General features: G+C 40.6%; 1 protein-coding gene and 1 non-coding gene across 2 annotated transcripts in view; both read right to left on the bottom strand.

Annotated features, from left to right (window-relative positions):
- Positions 1 to 12,799, bottom strand: part of LOC140459714 (3',5'-cyclic-AMP phosphodiesterase 7B-like) — a 169,139-nt gene extending 156,340 nt beyond the window's left edge. Inside the window, exon 1 of the mRNA XM_072554155.1 lies at positions 12,295 to 12,799. Within this exon, the coding sequence (XP_072410256.1) occupies positions 12,295 to 12,315 (21 nt within the window). The 5' untranslated portion in view covers positions 12,316 to 12,799. The remainder of the gene's footprint in view (positions 1 to 12,294) is intronic.
- A 1,669-nt stretch (positions 12,800 to 14,468) lies between these two features.
- On the bottom strand, positions 14,469 to 14,575 carry LOC140473110 (U6 spliceosomal RNA). The gene has a single exon (XR_011958101.1). It is a non-coding gene; the product is annotated as a U6 spliceosomal RNA (small nuclear RNA).
- Between the last annotated feature and the right edge of the window lie 7,400 nt (positions 14,576 to 21,975).

Below are 21,975 nucleotides of genomic sequence, written 5' to 3'. Positions count from 1 at the left end.
TTCACTTGTTTCGATGACAGCAACGTCAACATTCAATAAGCTTGACTCAGCATAATTTCACTGCACCACATCCACAATCTTGAAGGTGCAATTTTTCCATCAGTATGCACAAGCTACTATGTGCAGTGAAAGACCTGGGAATCTTGTTTTGACAGCACCTTCAAATCTCTATCATCTAGAAAAACAAGGGCAGCAGACACAAATGAACACCACCCATTTGCTACCTCCCCTCTTAGCAAACACTATCCTGAGTGGGAATTATATTGCAGCTCATTCACTGCAACTGGGTCAAAGTCCTGGAATTCCTTCCTTAAGCAGAGTGTATGTCAACAACAGATGCACCACAGTATTTCAAAGCTGCAGCTGGCAGCCCACCACCACCTTCTCAAGGGCAATTAGGGATGGACAGGAAATGTTCTTCTTGCCATAAATCATGAAAGCGTTCTTTTTTAATTACTCAAGCTGACAAATTTAGAGGAATGCAAAACCTTATCTCATGAAGGTGTGGAACTCCAGGAGTTTGCAGCAATTTGGAGAGGTGACACCATGGAAGAATTTGTAAACAGACTGTTTTTGGACAAAGGCAGCAGAGAGCTTGACTATGTCAAGTTTGTAGTGTCATCCACACATGTCAGAGTGCAGTACACAAAACTGGACAATAGTTCAAAGAAAAAGTGACACTGATCTACACTAGCAGAATTACTTTGCTGACTTAGAACAGCAACATTTTACTTCCAGCATAGCAGTCCTTGTTATATCCAATTCAATTTTAATAACATGCCATGGGTGGATTTGAAATCATATTCTTATGAATGCTTAGCTAGAGCCATGACAACTTCACTACTACAAGCACTACTGTTCATTGAAACCTTACAGTGTGGAATCAGGCCATTTGTCCCATCAAGTCCACACCAACCCTCCAAACAGCATTCGATCCAGACCCATCCTATCCATGTAACCCTGCATGTTCCATGGCCAATCCACCTAGTCTATACATCCTTGGACACTATGGGCAATTGAGCACAGCTAATCCACCTAACCTGCGCATCTTTGGACTGTGGGAGGAGACCCACAGGACACAGAGAGAATGTGCAAACTCCACACAGACAGTCACTCAAGGATGGAATTGAATCTGGGTCCGTGCGCTGTGGGGCAGCAGTGCTAACCACTGAGCCATCATGCCACCTCTGCTCATTACATCCACCTTGATTTGAAATGTATTTCAACTGAACATCAAAAACACCAAAATTATAACATTTGATAACAATTGCAAACTCTGTGGATACTTGCCACAAATGCCATCTGTTTTCTTATCTACTTTCTTGGTTTAACATGATAGATCCTGAGCTGATCTTCATACCTTTCATGTTGAATGGTAGGACCTTAAGGAGTGTGGTGGAACAAAGGGACCTTGGGGTTCAGGTGAATGGTTCTCTGAAAGGTAGAGAGGACAGTAAAGAAGGCTTTGGCACACTGGTCTTCATCAGTCAGGGCACTGAGTACCAAAGTTGGGAAGTTACGTTACAGTTGTACAGGATATTGGTGAGGCTGCATTTGGATTATTGTGTTCAGTTTTGGTCATCTTGCTAGAGGAAGGATTTCATTAAAGTGGAAAGACTGCAGAAGAAATTTCCAAGAATGTTGCCAGGACGCAAGGGTCTGAGTTACAGGGAGAGGTTGGACAAGCTCGGACTTTTTTCTTTAGAGCATAAGAGACTGAGCGGGGATCTTATAGAAGTGTCTAAGATCATAAGAGGCATGGATAGGGTGAATGCACTCTGTCTTTTTCCCACGGTTGGGAAATTGAGGACTAGATGGCATCAATTTAAGGTAAGAGGAGAAGTAATAAAAGGGATTCTGAGGGGCAACTTTTTTTTTACACAGAGGGTGGTACACATATGGAATAAGCTGCCAGCAGATGTGGTAGAGGCAGGTACACGAACAACATTTAAAAGGCATTTGGACAAGTACATGGATATGAAAGGTTTAGAAGATAATGGGCCAAGTGGAGGGAAACAGGATTAGTGTGGATGGACATTTTGGTCGGCATGGACCAGTTTGGGCCAAAGAGCCTGTATCTGTGCTGTATAACTATATGACCTTACACTTTCTGCATCATCATGTCTTTATTTTTACTTCCACAGCACTGTTCCCAGAATTTCAGTCTGTGGTGAATGAGGATAGCTATTAGTTTGGGGACATCATAGAGTTCCAGTTGGTTTTCTAGATCGGCTGGAGAATATTTGCACTGGTAAATGCAATATCAAGCTTGGTTATAATGCATTCCATAGTTGAGCAGTCTGCTACAATAACATTAGCCGCCCAAGTTCTTGCAAAAAAACTTAGTGAACAAGTTAAAAGGGAGCTGTGTATGCCTGTGGAACCATAAGCCAGCAGCTTCAGAAAGGTGGACAAGGGGAAAAGAAAAGCCCTGTGGTAATGGGTAACTTATTACATAAGTAACTGTGCACTGCCCTCATAACAATATCAGCTCTTTATAATCATGCAATTTTGTATAACCTTAAAGAATACACATTCATGTTTGAAGGAACATCTTATCAGGAAAGTCATTTTGTTTTGATCATGGGAAACTGATCTAATGCTAAAGAGATTAAAGATATCATGATGCGTGCCTCTCAGAAATTTTCTGACAACATAGCAATAATCCCTATTCATGGACTATTTAAAAATAGATGCACCTTCACCTCAGTAACCTGTGTTTTTGGCCTAAGCATTTCCATCAGATAAAAGTCATCTATTTTGCAAAGCTGTAAAGTCCCTGAGTAAAGTCAATTTGAGTACCATTAACTTAATTTCTAATAAATTAAATCCTCCCACTCATGAATCAGAAGTGTTGCTGCTATTGGAATAAAAATTATGATCACCAGAGCAGTACAGAAGATGTAAATATGAGCACACCCAGAGCTCTATTACCTGTGTCCATACTCCATCAAGATCTGTTCATGCATGAATCCTATGCTCACTGACCTGGTTTGGTTCCTGGTTTGGCAATTCCTTTATTTTCTTTAAGTCCTTATCTGTGTTTTCAGATTTCTCAATGGTTTTACTGCTTCCTATGTCTATAATATCCTTTGGTCCTACACTAGTAACATTTTTCCAATTTTAACCTCCCAAGGCATGAGCAAAATTGTGCAGAGTTTCATCTGAATAAACCTGGTGAGCACTAGTGTCTGAGGCAGCTAACAGCTTTGGCCTGGCAGTGCTGCTTATAGCAATTCCTGGGTGTCCACAAAGCCAGCAGAGGTTCGCAACAGTACTCCACTTTAAGGTAGGGTGAAAAGAAGTTTAACCTTTTATTTTGTGACTCCCATCAAGAAGTGGAATAAATCAGAAAAACATGGACCTCTTATATGTTGCACCCAACAACCTGCCAAAGTTCATTTGTTATTTCCCCTATCAGGCTTCCAAATCTTTTAATCAGACAGCTTTTAAGCATTTTAGGATATTTATGTCACGTTCTAAATAAATAATAAAGAAACCATTCGCTTAGAATGATTGTGTAAACTTAAAAACACCAACTGAGTTCTCAACATAACTCAAATAATTTTCTGCAAATGATTAAGTTCAGTGTTACGTAATGGTTTGAAATTCAGAACTCTTATGTCTAAGCCCATTCCAATATTGTTCTCCTTAACTGACGCAAATTGGATAAGTCATTGGCTGCGCCAATTCTGTGGTCCCTGAATCTCTATTATGCTTGCTGCAATGTTTTTAAATAACATTTCCAAGAATTTTTGCGGGGGGTTCATTTCAACAAGATAAGGGCCCCCAACAACAAAGTAATATACAGATAAAGCTGTTCCAGGAAACTGTGGCTACTTTGTACATAAAGTATAAATTGTGAAGATAAAGTATTTATTTCTAATTCAGTGAATATTTTAATGAAATTTACACTCAAAGCCAGGAACACTGATGCGAAAGATTGCATTTTCTGGCACTTTGGGCCAGCCACAACTAACACTCTCTTTTCTGATGCGGCGTATGTGAAATGCATGGTAGCGCCCTTTCTACTCTGCTTCAGCAAATGTATTTTAACTCTGAACTCAAAGGGACAACCTACAGTAATAACTGGGAAAAACTTACATTGTTACAAAGTCTGGAATTCGAGAGGAAAATCATATTTTATTTCCATTACTGTTGTTAGAGTCAATTTTTTGCAATTAAGATTCAGGCTACACCAATCCAATGTAAGATTGTGATAGCTAACAGAGAAAGGAAATACAATTGCATTAAATTGCATTGTATTTGAAACCAGCTGAAGGAATAGCCAAGTTATTATGCTAATGAGACCCTTCTTTACATTTAAAAATTCTGCTTTATACAAAAGGATAATATTCTTTGTTTCAATTGTGCAGTCCAATAACTATATTCAAAGTCTAAACAATGATCTTGATTTCTATTTGTTAAAGATGCTATATTAATATAAAATTAAAGCAAATGTTTCACAATTCTGAAGTAGTTTAATGGCATATATTATGGTATATTCAGCATTTTGAATGATCAATTTTGCCAATAAAATGCAGATTTTTTTTCCATATGAAAAGATTAAATCAGAGTCTCAGATGCGTAAAAACAATACTGAAATTAATCCCACTTATATCTGAAACAAATCTATTTCTCCAATCATTGAGAAAATCTCAGGTAAACATACTTTTAGAAAGGTGATGATTTGGAGATGCCGGTGTTGGACTGGGGTGTACAAAGTTAAAAATCACACAACACCAGGTTATAGTCCAACAGGTTTCATTGGAAGCACACTAGCTTTCGGATAGTGTCACCTGATGAAGGAGCGTCGCTCCGAAAGCTAGTGTGCTTCCAATTAAACCTGTTGGACTATAACCTGGTGTTGTGTGATTTTTAACTTTAGAAAGGTGTACAGATTAAGCAGCAAACAATTCTTACAATTCTCACAATTCTCACAAGACTGAACAACAAGTCACGGTAGCAATTTGTATGTTTAATATAACATTAAAAAATTGTACTCCAGTATATTAAAAATGTGTGAACCAATTATATGTATTTTATTTATATATATATAATATATATAAAAAGCTGAACATGAGGAAATGTGCCCTTTGCACGTGAAAGAAAAACAACAGTTCTTGTATCGGACAATGGAAGGCAGTTAAATATTAAGGAAATCCACATGTATTACAGCATACTTTGTGGTTAGGTCAGAATCTGCGAATAGGATTAATTAACATGTGCATCACAGCTCTTAAAAGGCACCATTCCAAGAGATTTTTTTCCTTTATCTTGTTATTTTAAAAACAAGCAATCTTTCACCCAATGATCTAATGTTTTTAGATTAGATTAGATTAGATTACTTACAGTGTGGAAACAGGCCCTTCGGCCCAACAAGTCCACACCGCCCCGCCGAAGCGTAACCCACCCATACCCCGACATCTACATTTACCCCTTACCTAACACTATGGGCAATTTAGCATGGCCAATTCACCTGGCCTGCACATCTTTGGAGTGTGGGAGGAAACCGGAGCACCCGGAGGAAACCCACGCAGACACGGGGAGAACGTGCAAACTCCACACAGTCAGTCGCCTGAGGCGGGAATTGAACCCGGGTCTCAGGCGCTGTGAGGCAGCAGTGCTAACCACTGTGCCACCGTGCCGCCCACCGTTTTGCGTCCAATGTGATTGCACACTGTAGAATTCTTACATTTCCTTTCTCTACATCACAACAACTTTTCATCAGCCTTTGAGATCTGTCACATTTTAGGGTCATTTTCACTTATGCTCCTTGTTATTGTTTGATAGATGGTTTTCAAGGAATTAATTGACCAATCAATAATCTGAGATTACTTTCAGCAGTCCATGGTTCTGCTTATCTCTCAATAATGTGAACAGTAAATGGGAACATGAGGACACAAGAACATAAGAAGTTGGAGCAGGATTAGGTAATTCAGCCCTTTCAGCCTGCTCCACTACTTGATACGACCATGGCTGATCTTGTCTTGGCCTCAAACCAATTTTACTGCCCACTGTCCATAACCCTTCAATCCATCACTAATTAAAAATCTATCTCCTCCTTAGACTTATTCAATATCCCAAAATCCATTGGAGTTTGGATAGTGAATTTCACAGATTCATGATCCTAATAAAGAAATAAGAAAGACTGACAGCAAAGAGCACCTCAAACTCTTTTGCTGACATTTTCATGCAGAATTGCAGCTTTAATATAGCTTAAAATATTAAATAAGTTTTATAAAAAAGATAACTAGGTACAACAACTCCAGAAGTAAAACTTAGGTTATTTATCCAGTACATAGCACATGAAATAGGATCTATGGATGGGGGAGGGTAATAAACTTGGCAGACTCCCCAACCCATATACTCCCTTCACCCATCTCCAACACGCACCATCCTAGTACCCTCCCTCTGGTTTCTTACTTGCAGTCAACCTGTTCATTGAGAATTGTTGATGTGACATCAGTAGTCTTATTCCCTCTGCACTTACTGATCTCGCTGCTCTCAGGTTCAACTCTGACTTTGTAATCAAACCTGCTAATAAGGTTGGTGCTGTTGTTGTATGGAATATTGGAAGATTGATCTCTACCTTATCAAGGCTGAGCGTCAACTCTCAAACGCCTCCTGCTATCTCCCCTGGTCCATCACCCACCATAAAACATCAGATTTTTCTGCCCACCACTGTAAACAACATCATTTGGGGACCTCCCCATAACAGTCTTCTACCTCACATACACAGCCCACTCTTACCTTCTTCCCAAAATCCTCACTCAGGACTGCCTGTGTAGAGCCATTGTTTCTGCCTGTTCTTGCCCCACGTAACTATCTTTTCCTACCCTGACTCGATTTTTTTTCTCCCCTTGTCCAGTTCCTCTCCGTTTTCATCTGAGATTCTTCTGATGCTTTGCATCGGTTTCAAAACTCCCAGTTTGCAGGCACCAGCCATCTCCTCTTCACCACAATTGTTCCATCCCTGTACACGCTCAACCCCATCAGGATGAGCCACATTCTGTCCACAAAAATGACCCTGGGCTTCCAGTTTCTTCCACTTTAACACACCACCGTGTTCCCATGGCAACAATCCTGTCTCGGGCTTGCTGCAGTGCTCCAGTAATGCTCAACACAAGCTGGAGAAAGAATCTCTCAATCTTCTGCCTTGATATTACCTTAGGACCGACAAGGATTTTTAAAATAATTCCAGAACATGAACAGTCCTCCATGTTTGTTAACTGGCCCCTCCCCAGCCAGAGGTCCTGATTTGTCAGGGTTTCTCCCAGCACATTCAGCCCATTTCCCAACATTTATTTCTCCCTCAGCTTATCATCAGCAATCTCTTTGCTTGGCTATCCCTGTTTTCTCTCTCTCTCTCTCTCTGGATACCGTTCATGTACTCTACTCACACCCACACACCTGCCTTTATCAGCGTAAACATCACCCCATCCCAGCTATTTTCAATTCCAACAAAGGATCACTGGTCTCACAGCATTAACTTGGCTTTTCCCTCTACAAATGCTGTCAGACCTGTCGAGTTTCTCCAGTACTTTCAGACTTCCAGCTGCCACAACATTTTCTTTGTATTTTCCCATAGGTCTGTTTCTTAATGCCAGTTCACTGATCAGTTCTTCATCATGGTACAAGTTCCATTTTATGCTGCCCATGTGTTTTAGCAAGATCTGAAGGTGGTCATATTGATTTACGTCAGATACTTTTTATACACAGCAGTACTAAGTGCTTCTTTTATGCACATAGATATTAAGTCAAGCAGGTCCTTACACTATCCTAGTTGGGGAAAAAGAATCATGTGCACACGTACACTCTTGTTATTATGCCAATAGTTACCTGGATTGTCCCTATACTGTCTAATCCCATAAAGTTTATCACTCTGAATACCTTTATTCCAGCTCTTATTTATTATTGGCCCAGATCAACTTTCTTGAAATCAGTTACGTGGGACCAAAAAGCAATTTGATGATTCAAAACTTTTCATGCATGCTGAGTTATTCAATTAGTTAGATTACTCTGTAGACATAAATATTATTTTGATGTGAATTATTCGCAAAGTGACAAAGTGGACATGTATGACCAAAAGAAATCTTGTTTGACAACATACAGATTAAAAGAAAAACACTAATTTGTCAAAATAATGTGTTTTGTGAGTGTCCTGATATGTTTTGGACTGCGAGGAAGTTGCCAAAACTGTACGTCATGATGTCAGGAAGTACGCATGTGAAGGGGGGAGGTAAGGGAACTAGCTGTAGCTTCCTTTTATGTATAAACAAGCTTTCTAGTTTCTTTAACCTGTAACCTGAAAATATATTGCAGGAGTTTGATTTTCAAAAAATGTAAACTGAATGTCAGAACTAATGGCAAATTATTTACACTATCCAACAGTCGTGACTGTTAAATTTAATAGTCACAAGATTTGTATGTAAAAGTGTGTGACATTTAAAAAATGATTATTCACACATTCAGGAAAACTTAAAATAAACAACACTTCAAACTGGAAATGATAGGAAAGAACTCTCTTGCATCTCTGGCTTTTGCTTTGCAGAATTTAAAAACAAATCACACCAACACTGAATCTATAAAGGAACTTGTGGCAAAGTGGTTACTTTATTCAAGCAGGTAGATTCAAATCTCACCCAGACTATTCAGAATAAGAATCTGTCAGGAGTATTAAAGGGCCAATAGAAAGTGAGTTTGTTCAGTCTTGATCCAACTCCCTGTGGGTTCAGATGAATAGCCAGAACTGCACATAATTTAACACAAATTGGCACTTTCATTCAGTGGGTCACAGAGATGGCCAGTGTGGGAAATTATAAAATAAATCACACTGGTGCAATAGAAGGTGATCTGAATTTGGAATTGTAGCATACAGTTGAAGAATGTTTTTGGGAATGTTATTGTACCTTTTTTTATGATATAACTGGCGATAGGCTGAAATGAGGATTTTTGAAACGTCACTAACAAAACTAGTATTTACTGGTCATCCTTAACTGAGTGTCTCGGTGGGCCTCCTCCAACTCAACTTAAGAGCCAACCACACATAGAATGGGTAAAGACTGCACATTTCATTCCTGAAAGGATATTAGTGAACCAGTTGAGCTTTTAAAACAAGCTAGAGTTATTTCTATTAAGCCTGAGGTTTCAGGTTTTTAAATTGCATTCAATTTCTCAAATTGCTGTGTTGAAAATAAACTCAAATATTTATCATTAGTCTAAGACTTTAGATTACTCATTCAGTAACTGTTATATTACCATTCCTTCAGCAGTTTTCCATAATCAACAGTGAATAGTTGGAGAATTATTGGTTTATTATTAACAGGACTGGTTTCTATGCAGAGTTCAGAATTCTCTGTCTTCATCAGGCCCAAAAATGTATGACAATTCAATGTCTTTTACATTATGTCAGACGATAGAATTCTGGCAGACCTTTGCAGTGGTCTTCATTTCCTAAGTTTGTAGTTAAGTCTCAATTTTTAGAGGTGTTTCTTAACACCTTTAACTGCAATATTTAAATATTTATTTCAATATTTAATTATGAATTCTCTTCATGAAGTGTGAAACACAACTATCTTACCCTTCTTTTTTTGCTAAAATGCTTGGAGCAACCATGAGATAAAGAAAGCAGAGATTATTGAAATAAACTCCTATCTGATTAAGATTGTAATTTTGAAGTGTTGTTAAAATAGGCAAAGAGTTACAAGATACCAAAAATAGCTGTAAAAGTATTAACTTGAAAGGGAACACAACCCATGAGTGCTGTGGGAACAAGTTAAAAAATACTTTCTCAAAACCAACAAGATCAATAAATTGCTCCATTAAATTATGCAATATTTCATGGACATTAATAGACTGGAATTTAAATTCAATCTAACAGAAAGCACATGATGTCGGGGAGATTTTTGAGGTTTTGACATTTTTTTTCTTCCTCCAAACTCTATGTCATTCACTATCCTGGTGAATGACTAGTCAGATTATCTGTATTCAGCTGCTCTCTTTCTATTGAGATGGCCCTGGGGAGTGAGAAGACTAGCCCCAGCCACCATCTCATCTATTGTCGGTCTTTCCAGGAGTTGAGCCTGGTTTACAATTGGCACCTCCTCACAGAGAGTAACTAATATTGGTAGCAATAACATTGAACATCCCATTACTGTGTGATATCGTGTGATTTTGTGTTAAAGGCGCAAAGCTAGAGGACTTTTCAAGTATGCATGTTTAGTTTCCCTTCACATATAATGCAATACCTCTAACAATGCTCACTTAGTTTGTTCAGACATTAAAAAAAATCCATATTTTTATACAGAGAGAAGTGTGAACCACCAGAGCACTTTTCTAGTGGCACTCCAGGGTTTGGCTTCCAGTCTCACTCTAGATAGCCCTGATGTGAGCCCAGAAAGGTCCAGCTCACACCACCTGGGTTTGAGACTGCCACAAATTATACCTACTGTAGAGTGCAAATAATTAGGAGTGGGATTTCCTTAGAGAGTTGCAAGTTTGCATGCCAGCTGGAGGACCACCAAGGGACTGACAGTGTCCATCTAGGTAAGGTCTGCTGAACTACACACTAATCAGGCAGTGGCAGGGCCTTATGCTGGACCTGAACGTCCAGAGGCTGGGGCAGAATGTCCTAAGCAATGACTGCTACTGGTCAGTCAGTAGCATCAGGGAGGAGACCGGGGTTATGAAGGAAGAGCACCCCCAATCCCAGGACTGTGTAGGAACCAAGATAAGGGGGAGGGGAGGTGGGTGTGGAGTGCAGAGGAGTTTGAGGAAAAGTGTTTAATGGGTTGAGGGCGGTGGGGAGAGGGAGTGAAATGTGGAGAGCAAGGGAGTGGAGGGCTGAAGCAGGAACCTTGTGCCCAATGTCCAGTCCCTTGCTCAGGCAATAATTAGCTTTGAGTGAAGGATTTCCCCTTACAGATCCCCCACCCCAAAACTTAGTGCAGATGACTTACAAAGTTGACCTGTCATTCACAGCTCACTTGCACTTTGGTTAATCTCGCTGGTGCCACGTTGAGCCCTTTAAAGTGGCCCTTAACTTAAGATCTTCAATTGGCTCTTGGGTGGGAAGGTCAACCAGGGGCCTTCACACCCAGAACTTAATTTTGGCAGAGGTGGAGAATAGTCCATGAATCTCTGACTTAAACACCTGCCTCACCTCCAAGCTCTCCAGCTTCAGGAGCAGATTATCCCCTTGGTTTAAGAGGTGCTCATTGCGTAAATGATCAATCATTTAATAAGACCTTATGAAATGTCTAGGAAGTGAGGGCACAGTATATATGGCAATTACAAGTTGGAGCTCTCTGTGGGGGAGGATCAGAATTGGTGCTAAGTGCTGTAGCACAGTACAAACACTGTAATCACCATGCCTCCGCTCCCCCCACCTCCCCCCTCCACCCTCACCCCCGGACAGTCTAGTCCAGCAGTAACTCATACAGTACTCTCATATCAGTAGCTACAGTGTAAACACACCCTTAGCTCTGCATCATCTGACGACCTATTGATAATGGCCATCCCCTGACAACAAAAAGTTGAAGGGTTTTCAATTCTCGATTTTTTTTCTGAACGGTTAACGTTTATAGATTGATCCTATCGCAGAGACACGGCGCCTCACGCTATTCACACACACACACAGTTCTATAAAATAAACTCCGCTCGTTGTATTATATTCAACCATGTATTCCGCAAGTTAGCAAAACAAAAAGTTTATGTATGAATCACCATTCTGTACTGGGGGGGTGGGGGTTAGGAATTCTAGTGAACCTAGTGTGTGCGCCTAAAGAGGACAAATCGACAGCGAACCACAATGCCCTGAGTAAACCTCCACTTCACCACCTAGCGCACTACAGAACAAACTAAACACGCTAAAAATTTCGCACAGTCGTGCGGAGGAGAACAATCATGGAACAGGGAGACAGTTCTTGTTGGAGGGTGGCCTCAGACTGCTCCTGCCTCTCCTGACTCAGCGGAGGCACAGACCCACAGCAGCACCTTCTGACTTTAAAACTACGAATAGCGCCGAGCCAGAGCTCCCGCCGCCGCTGGCTCAGGTTCCTCAGATACAGCTTTTACAGTCATCTGTTGATCTTGTCAGCCGGGCTGATGCGTTCCCCTGGAAGCCTGACAAATCCACAAATTCAACTGCAAACCTGCTCAGACGTCACTTCAAAAAGCAATCGGCAGCAATAACACAGACCTCCCCCCACCCAACATACACAAGAAAAGCACAACAACAAATGCATGTTTACTTGCCTCTCCTTCACCTTGAAGCGTTTCCACAATACGTACCTCAACCATTAAACAAGACATTTAACCATAGTGGCAGTCTGGTGACCCGGGAATGCTTTGCAATCTCTAAGTGGTGCGGATCGTTCATGAAGACTCGCTCTGCAGGATCCAGCAACTGCATCCAGGATGGAAAAGCTCACACGGACAGACAGACACACTCACACCTCCCCAAATACTGTAATTTACAGGAAAAAAAATAACAAATCAGCGGACACCGACTGACTCCAGGAAAACACAAGCTCCGCCAGTGTCTCTTGTTGCTTCTATTTTCTCTCTCTGTGTGTCTCACTTGTTTGAATCTTCTCCCCACCCCCCTCCCCCTTTACTGCTGTCAGGAGAAGGAGCGAGCAGGGACGCTGTGCAAGCGAAGCCCTGTCTGGGTGGACAGGACACACACATACACACCATGTGAGGTAGGTGTGCAGGAACAGGGAAACAGGCACAGACAGAGAGAGAGGGGGCAGCTCCAGCTCTTGCTCACTGCGGGGTGGAGCGAGTGACGCTGGGCGAGTGGCGGGCCCTGCCCAGATCAGCCGCGTGTCCCCTTCTCCCTGCGGTGACTTTCCAGCCTCCAGCACCGCCCGCTCTGCTTACATTAACCAACTCCACTCACAGGGAATCAGTGGTAGCTTTTCTAAAAACAACAGTCCTTGTGTCCTTTACACCTTTTTCTCTTGAATTGCTCGCTGCCTCCTGATCATTTTTTTTAAAGAAACAATCATCACTTGGGTTTGTAGAGCTGGACAGACAACAGACTTTGCTTTCGGTGTGGTTAACACACTGGTCAAAGATTTTTCATTCAGCAATCCAAGCAAAACTTGGGGTTGGGACACAAGGTAACATTTCAGGTCTGTGATCTTTCATGAGAACACATATCTGAAAGGTTAATTTTCTCCCCACATATTCTTCCAGGTCTGCCGAGCATTTCCAACATCTTTGGATTTTATTTCAGATCTTCAGTACATAGAGTGTTTTGCTTTTTCACCCTGTTACATCTTCTGATTGTCTTTTGGTTCTGAGCTGTTTGAAATTGTCACACTTCAGACTTGGCATTATGAAAGTTCTTCTTATCTTGATCTAGATTAACATAGAAAGAACTGCTGAGGATCCTGGGATTGTATTCATTGGAGTTTAGAAGATTAAGGGGAGATCTAATAGAAACTTACAAGACAATACATGGCTTGGAAAGGGTGGACGCTAGGAAATTGTTTCCGTTAGGCGAGGAGACTAGGACCCGTGGAATTAGAGGGGGCAAATTCAGAACAGAAATGCGGAGACATTTCTTCAGCCACAGAGTGGTGGGCCTGTGGAATTCATTGCCGCAGAGTGCAGTGGAGGCTGGGACGGCAGAGATTGATAAATTCTTGATGTCACAAGGAATTAAGGGCTACGGGGAGAATGCAGGTCAGTGGAGTTGAAATGCCCATCAGCCATGATTGAATGGCGGAGTGGACTCGATGGGCCGAATGGCCTTACTTCCACTCCTATGTCTTATGGTCTTATCTACCTTTGGATGCTGCCTGGCTCAGAGACCTCCTTAGGATTTGTTGGATTAGCAATGAAGTTGAACAGACCACTGCAGCCATGAATATGGCCAAGCTGGAAAACTTGCACAGAAAATTGGATCCTGGCTATTGCATTACCAACTTGTATTGACACTAAAGTACTATATTACATACACAAAGAAAGATAGCTATCTTCTGCAACAGATTTTTAGCATTTCAAAAATTATTAGTTTAAGCACTAAATATATCTTTTTTCTCAAAAATGTATCATTCCATGAAGATTTTTATTCCAGCTTTGAGTGTGTTGCCTGTTAAATTCAGCACATACACCCTTAATATTTCCACACCATGAACCTTCTGTGATTCACAAAGTAGAAAAGATGTCCTTCAACTTTGTTTGATAAGATTCCCTACAGTGTGGAAACAGGTCCTTCAGCCCAACCAGTCTATACCCACCCTCTGAAGAGTAACTCATTTCCCTCTGACTAATGCACCTCACACCATGGGCAATTTACCTGACCTGCACATCTTTGGACTGTGGGAGGAAACCCATGCTGACACAGGGAGAATGTGCAAATTCCACACAGACGGTCACCTGAGGCTAGAATTGAACCTGGGATGCTAGTGCTGTGAGGCAGCAGTGCTAACCACTGAGTCACCATGCCACCCCAGAATATGGGACGCTTCATGAATTTGTGTGTCGCCCTTGTGCAGGGGCCATGTTAATCTTCTCCGTATCGTTCCAATTTTAGTATCTGTGCTACCGAAGCGATCACATAAACCAATGGGAATAGCCACTTAGCTGAAAACCCCACAATGTATTTTCAGATCCTGTCTCGGAGATACTTGCCTCTACACAACACACCTATAGAATGCGACTCGTAAATCAATAGAGTGGAGTTCAAACTAATGCCCTAAAAAATGTATTCCATTCCATGACTGTTGTTCTTAACAAAATAAAAACTGAAAGAACTGTTGAGGCTGTAAATCAGGAACAAAAACAGAAATTATTGGAAAAGCTCAGCAGATCTGGCAGCATCTGTGAAGATAAATCAGTGTTAATGTTTCATGTCCAATGACCCAAAACATTAGTTCAGATTTTTATTCACAGATGCTGCCAGATCTGCTGAGCTTTTCCAGCAACTTCTGTTATTGTTCTTTACAAGATGGTTCTGAAATAAGTAAGCCAATGCGCATTCATTGTTTATTGTCTCAATCATAACTGGGGGAAAAAAGAATTGAGTTTCAATTAACCCTTGGAAAATCCATTTGACAGAAGGAAAATAGAATAGGCAGCCATAATTCAGTCGGTGACATTTTTGTGTTTTTAAATTTATATTGCACGTGTCTTGTTTTATATTAAAAGTGGGTGAGTCATGTTGTGGAAATTGAGTCAGTTGTATGGATGGTATTTTGCTCTTTGGTTTTGGGGCAAGAATGTGTCAAAATGGATCATACATTTGTCATGGAAAGTTTCACCTTGATGTTTGTTCCATTGATTCCTATGGCATAAAGAGTGGACAGATTCATTACTGTATCAGATTACTGTCTAAACCTTAAAGATAAATGTTTATTTCATGCTATCTTATAAAAACAGGTATGTAATGATAGGTAGCACACAACATATTATCAAGGGCATTGATTTACTGTGATTGAATACATCAAAAACTCTGGTGCTTTTATAATTTGATATTCTTGGATTTTAACCAATTGTTTTGGGGATTTAATAATCACAACTGTCAGATTTCTGTAAATCAGAGTCCTTGACTGTTTTATATCACTATTCCAATCTGTCATGCATTTTTATCTTTTACCTTTTATAAAAATAGGATACACAGGAACGTTTAGCAAGATAATGGGAGGGCCTCTGGAATTTTGGGACTTGGGGATTAGATTAGGAATAGATAGTAATGGGGAAGGAGATGCAGAGATTTGGGGAGCACTGATGGGACAGAGTCTTAGCAATAGGGAGAACTAGAGGAGTAAAGTCACATATTGCAGAGGCATTGGGAAAATGTATGAATAGGATGGAAGGAAAGTTGTCGATCTGGAATGTTGCTGTTGTCTTAGAATATGGAATACATAAAAAATATCAATGTCCAGCTTGGAATTTATGGCATGTAGGGAAAATAAGAGGTTCTGTTCCTATGACTTGGAGTAATAGGGCACTTGTGGGGGTAGGAATCTCTTCTATCTTTGAGCAGTGTGTTTGGCCTGTGGGAGAAGTGGAGTGGATCAAAGGAGTGGTGAACCAGGAAATGGCTGCAATGGAAGCTGGGTTCATGTTATGGGAGACGTCAGAAGATGTTTTTATATCTAGGAACAAGTATCTATTTCCTAGAGTCAAGCAACATTGAAGAAATTGAATCCTTGAGTTCTTTAGGAGGAAGCTGAGAAGATACCTATGTTCTAGAGATACTGAAAGGTGCAACAGTCCAAACCAACTGGATAGCAAGTCCCTTGAGCAATTAACTAGAGACAGAATTTGATAGCTTTGTGGAGGCAGGATCTGGAACTACTGGGAACAGGGATGTTTATAGCTCAATTTGATCCTTTGCTTTTGGGTGTGCCTGATCACCTGGAATAAATTTGGTAGCCTCCATTATGGGTGAATGATGTACCTGCCTGTATGTATCACTTGGTTAGTTATGTATGCCAGTATGCAAAGAGATGAAAGTTTGTCCAAATTTCCCTTTTCCTCAGAAAAAGAAAATGCAATCACATTTAGAAGCATATATATGCAAAAGCTGTGATACTTCTGTGACCATTATGGTCATGTTTGAGATCTATTTGTTGAGTCTTTCTCTTTTCTTATCACTCACATTCACATACATAGTCTGACAGTCCCTCTATTTTAATGAAAAATATTATGTACCATTATTGTAAACTAACTGCCGTCATTCATGAATGAAGCTTAAAAGTGAATGGTCTGTAAACCAAACATCAAACTCAAACATGTCCTATTCCCACTGGGCAATATATTTTACCTAAATCAAATTCTTGAATTTCACCCTCTTGTTTTTTCCAATGATCGTGTTAACCAACCATGCATAATGTTGAAGGTTGATGAGTCACATATTTTTAGTTGGTCAACAAAATGGTGCTAAAGAACTCTGAGAGCTTGCATGCACTGTTTCAGCTCAAATACAGAACCTCTCATCAGGTAACAGAAATATAGCATTTGATAAAAACACTAGGTTAAATTCAAGGCACTCAGGAGAGCCTCAGACGTTTTGATAAGAACATTGATCAAAGAGAATAAAAAGAGAATTCAATGGAAATGTAATCGTGTCATTGTAAAATCTATAGTTTGTGATGTTTTAATTTTAAAATTTAATTTATAAGCTTATTAATTATCAAAATTTCAGTTACTGAGACAGGAATAGAATGACTGATAAAGCAAGATTTTGTGTTTCTATTGTACCTTTCTAGACATCAGAACATTCTCAAAGCACTTCACAGTTAATTGAGTAGTTCATTTTCAAGTAGAATTTGTGACTTTAATTCGCTATATTAGAATATGGAATGCATCAAAAATATAAAAGTCCAGTTTGGAATTTATGGCATGTAGGGAAAATAAGAGGTTCTGTTCCTATAACTTGGAATAATAGGGCACTTGTGGGGGATAGGAATCTCTTCTATCTTTGAGCAGTGTGTTTGGCCTGTGGGAGAAGTGGATTGGATCATAAGTATTGGATCAAAGGAGCAGTGAACCAGGAAATGGCTGCAATGGAAGCTGGGTTCATGTTATGGGAGATGTCAGAAGATGTATTTATGATCTGGGAACAAGTGTCTATTTCCTAGAGTCAAGCAACATTGAAGAAATTGATTCCTTGAATTTTATTTAGGAAGAAACTGAGAAGATACTGAAAGGTGCAACAGTCCAAATCAACTAGAAGGCAAAATCCTAGGGCCCTTGAGCAATTAAGATAGAGGCAGAATTTGATAGCTTTGTAGAGGCAGGATCTGGGACCACAGGGACAGAAAAGGAGTAGCTTCAGCTCAGGCACGTGTATTTCACGGGTCCAATTTTCATCTCCATTGCCTTTCACTGACCAGTAGATTGAAAGCAAGGCTAGAGTCTGTTGCAGTATTTACATTTCTTTCTTGTTTGGTTTAAAATCCTCGTCAAATCAGCCTTTCATCACCCTGAGGTCAGTCTATTGTTTTTGTAAATGTACATTTCGTGATAAAACAAGTTTATTGAGTAAGTACAAAATATCTAGTCATTCTACCAATGTGAATGGCATAATATTTCTACAAGTTTACCATTACGTTGTAAATTTATTCCTCTAACAAACTGCATTCATAAACCAAACAGACTGATAGTTTCCAAATCTGGAGGCCACTAAAAATGCAAAACAATTTAAACATACATGACTTTGAGATGAAGCATGGTGGTTATTTCCTCTCTTTTTCAAACCTTCTTGGTTGATCGCAACAAGTATTTTGGATTCTTTTCAGCACACAACTATCATACTTTAGTGAAAACTTAATCACTATATCAAAATGAAGGAACCAGTTGGAAAGTTTTCTTGGTGAAAGGAAGTAGAATTTTACTACCTTGAAAAACAATCAAAAAATGTGAAATCAAATACAGGTTATTAACATCAAAAAGAAGTGTGTGGGGAGGGCATCCATACAACAGGAAGGTAAGGAATTTGGAGTTTAAGGTTTAGAATACTGTCCGGGAGGCCAAGTAGCAAATGGAGATGCACTGAGCTGCTTTCCATTCGCAGATATACCTGGAAGAGTCAGTTGTGACATTGAATTTTCCACCAGTCACAGTTAACAATATCAGACTTTGAAAACTTTCTTAACTGAAGCAGTTAGTATTCCTGGGAAAAACCAAAGGGCTGACCCCTTTTTTGGACCTGGAGAGACCAGCTCACAGTGTGGGGAGCGAAAGTGATTGTCCTGAGCAAAGGTCGCCATCAAATACTGACTGAGCTTCACCAGGCCATCTGGGGATCTCCAAAATGAAGAAGTCGGTGAGGAGTTATGTCTGGTGGCCCAGCTTTGTGGCAGAAATTGCTGGGTTGGGGCAACAGTGCCCAGAGGTGTCTCTAAGGACAAAAATACATCCAGCAGCTCCCCACATCCATGGGAATGGCTGGGGTAACCAATGACCTCAGTTTCACATCAACTATGCTGATGCTTTCATGGATTCAATGTTTTTAATTATTGTAGACACCCACTGAAAGTGAGTGGATGTGCATAGAGTCCATTCGTCAAACACTGAAGTGATGATAAAAAAATTGCGCACATCTTGCATGAAACCCAGAGGTATTAGTCACAGATAACAGGCCATCGTTTGCCAGCAGGGGCTTTCATCACTTCTTAAAACCAAATAGAATTTGACATATTAGGACAGTTCCACACCAACCTTCATCTAATGGCCTGGCAGAAAGAGTGGTCCAAAGTTTGAAGATTGGACTGAAGAGGCAACATATTGCCTCACTAGATGCCAAACTGTCATTGTTTGATTATAGGACAACCTATAGATAGCACAAGCAGAGTTGCTAATGGCTAGAAGACTCTACATCAGGTTAAGTCTGAACTTCCTGGACCTGAAGTGGGGAGGGTGAAATGGCATCAGGAATACCAGTGTAAAATCCAAACTTCTACCAGGCAAGAGAGGTAGTTTGATACAGGGGACAAAGTTTGGTACAAGAATCATGGAAATAGCCCTGCATGGGTAAGAGGCATGACCGACATGAGATCAGGATGAGCGACTTATAAAGTTTGGTGCAAAAGCCCTGAATAAGCACATAGACCATTTGCAAGCTGCAGATTCACAGGGAGTAAAACTTGCCCTGATCCTTGGAGCCATCAGAAAATCTTCAGGGGCTCATTGATTCACTCTCTGCATTAAACATTGTTGAATTCTCTGAATCAGAACTAGACATCTTGGAAGATTTTGGAAATGTGTAGCTCAGATTGTGGATCAGGTTGTAGGTTTGCTCACTGAGCTGGTGAGTTTGTTCTCAGATGTTTTGTCACTGTGCTAGGTTACATCATCATTGAGCCTCCGGTGAAACAATGGGGTACATGATGGAAGTAGCCACCTTGAAGCTTCTGCCTCTGGGAGAAGGAAGTGAAAGTCTATCGAGGTGCTTCAGGCACAAGAGGTGAGCTACCATTCATTACACGCCTCCCATGTCGGCTTCCGAGTTGGAAGAAGTTGACCCGAGGCTCTTAAAGGAATCAGACCAGCCCATGACCTTGGACTCAGAGAGGGAGGGATGTGGTGATTATAATGATGTCAGCCAGGTCGACCTCATAGAATATGAGTTCCCCGATTGGGGCTGTTAATCTGGTCCAAATGGGAGCCCTGGATCAAAAGGATGAATGTCAGGAGTATTGGGCCCCTGAATGCCTGACTCAGTGAGAGACAGTACCATTGTCAAAAGCTAGTTATTTGTAAATAACAGGTGACTAGTGAAAGGATGCTGGCCTAAGGAGTTATTTCAGAACTAATAATATACTGGGGGGTTTGTCATGGCGATTGAGAGGTATCAGGTCTCTCAGGACCTGATAAAACTGACAAGAACCTGGCCATTGAATTCAAATTTGCTTCCTTTTAAAAATGAAAATCTCACTTCCCTGCCTTTGCAAACTGTTTAGTGCCAATATGCTTGCTTGCACCATCCAATTCTCTCGCAGAATCCAAACTTTTTAAAGTCTTTATTTTACACCTTTCTCCTTTGATACCAGTGTGGGAAGGGAGACACGTATGTCTTCAGTCAATGCTCATAAGCTCCCTGATGGGCTATGAACGAGCTTCAGGGGACCAGTTTTGAATTTTTCAACTGGCAGCCATGAGGAACACACTGGGACATGCTAGGGCCGATATAGGGTACTGTCAGGACCGGTGCTTGGATGCCAGCTACTTGGAATATATAATCAATGATCTACCTGAGGGAATTAACTGTAATAACTCTAAGTTTGCACATGACACAAATCTGTGTGGGACTTTGAGGCAGATGTGCAGATGTTGCAGTGTGATTTGGACAAGTTGATTGAGAGAGCAGATACACGACAGATGAAAAAGTATAATGTGAATGAGTGTGAGGTTATCAACTTTGGTAGCGAAAACAGGAAGGCAGATTATTAACTGAACAGCAACAGCTTGGGAAGGCGGGAGGTGTTACGAGACCTGGATGTCCTTGTACACCAGCTTACTGAAAGTAAACAGATAGGTGCAGCGATCATGAGAAAGGCAAATGGTAAGTTGGCTTTCATTGCAGGGGAATTAAGTACAGGAACAACGATGTCTTGCTGCAATTATACAGGGCATCGGTGAGCTCACACCTGTAATATTATGTAGAGTTTTGGTCACCTTTTCTGAAGAAAAATGTTCTGGTTATAGAGAGAGTGCAACTAAGGTTTACCAGATTGATTCCTGCACTGACAGGATTGATGTTTGAAGAGAGACTGGACCGGTTAAGACTATATTTACGGGCGTTCGGAAGAATGAGAGGGAATCTCACATGTTAATCTGGTCCAATCAAGGAGCCCTGGATCAAAAGGATGTATGTCAGAAATATTGGACCCCTAAATGCCTGACTCATTGAGAGTCACAGAAACCTATAAAATTCTAAGAGGGCTAGGTAGGGTAAATGCAGTAAGGATGTTCGCGATGGTCAGGAAGTCCAGAACCATGGATCACAGTTTAAGGGTTTGGGGTCGGAACTGAGAAGAGGAGAAATGTCTTCACCCAGAGAGTGTGAGCCTATGGAATTCTCTGTTACAGAAGGCAGTTGAGGCCAAAACATTGACTGAATAGTTAGATATAGTTCTTAGAATTAAAGGGAATAAATGGTGTGGGAGAGAATGTGGGAAGGTCATTGAGTTGAATGATCAACCATGATCATATTGAATGGTGGAGCAGGCTTGAAGGACTGAATGGCCTACTCCCTACTCCTATTTTCTATGTTTTCTTACAGCTTTTCCCTAATTGTTAATTAACTATATAGTTCTCTACTGAGACAATAAGGAATTGCAAGATAAAGAAATGTATGGCATCAGATTCTAATGATTAATATTGTCTCAAATGACTCATTGATAAATCTAAATGTCCCTAAGAGTTCCAGAATCTATCGATGTATTTTTGTTAAAAGAGCTAACTGTTAAAGTCCTTCCCTTTCATTTAGCTTTACTTGTCAAATTCTCC

This window comes from Chiloscyllium punctatum, chromosome 3 (assembly GCF_047496795.1).
Source record: "Chiloscyllium punctatum isolate Juve2018m chromosome 3, sChiPun1.3, whole genome shotgun sequence".
NCBI classification, from domain to species: Eukaryota; Metazoa; Chordata; class Chondrichthyes; order Orectolobiformes; family Hemiscylliidae; genus Chiloscyllium; species Chiloscyllium punctatum.
The sequence above is the reverse complement of the archived record's forward strand: the minus strand, read 5'-3'. Positions and strand labels throughout refer to the sequence as shown.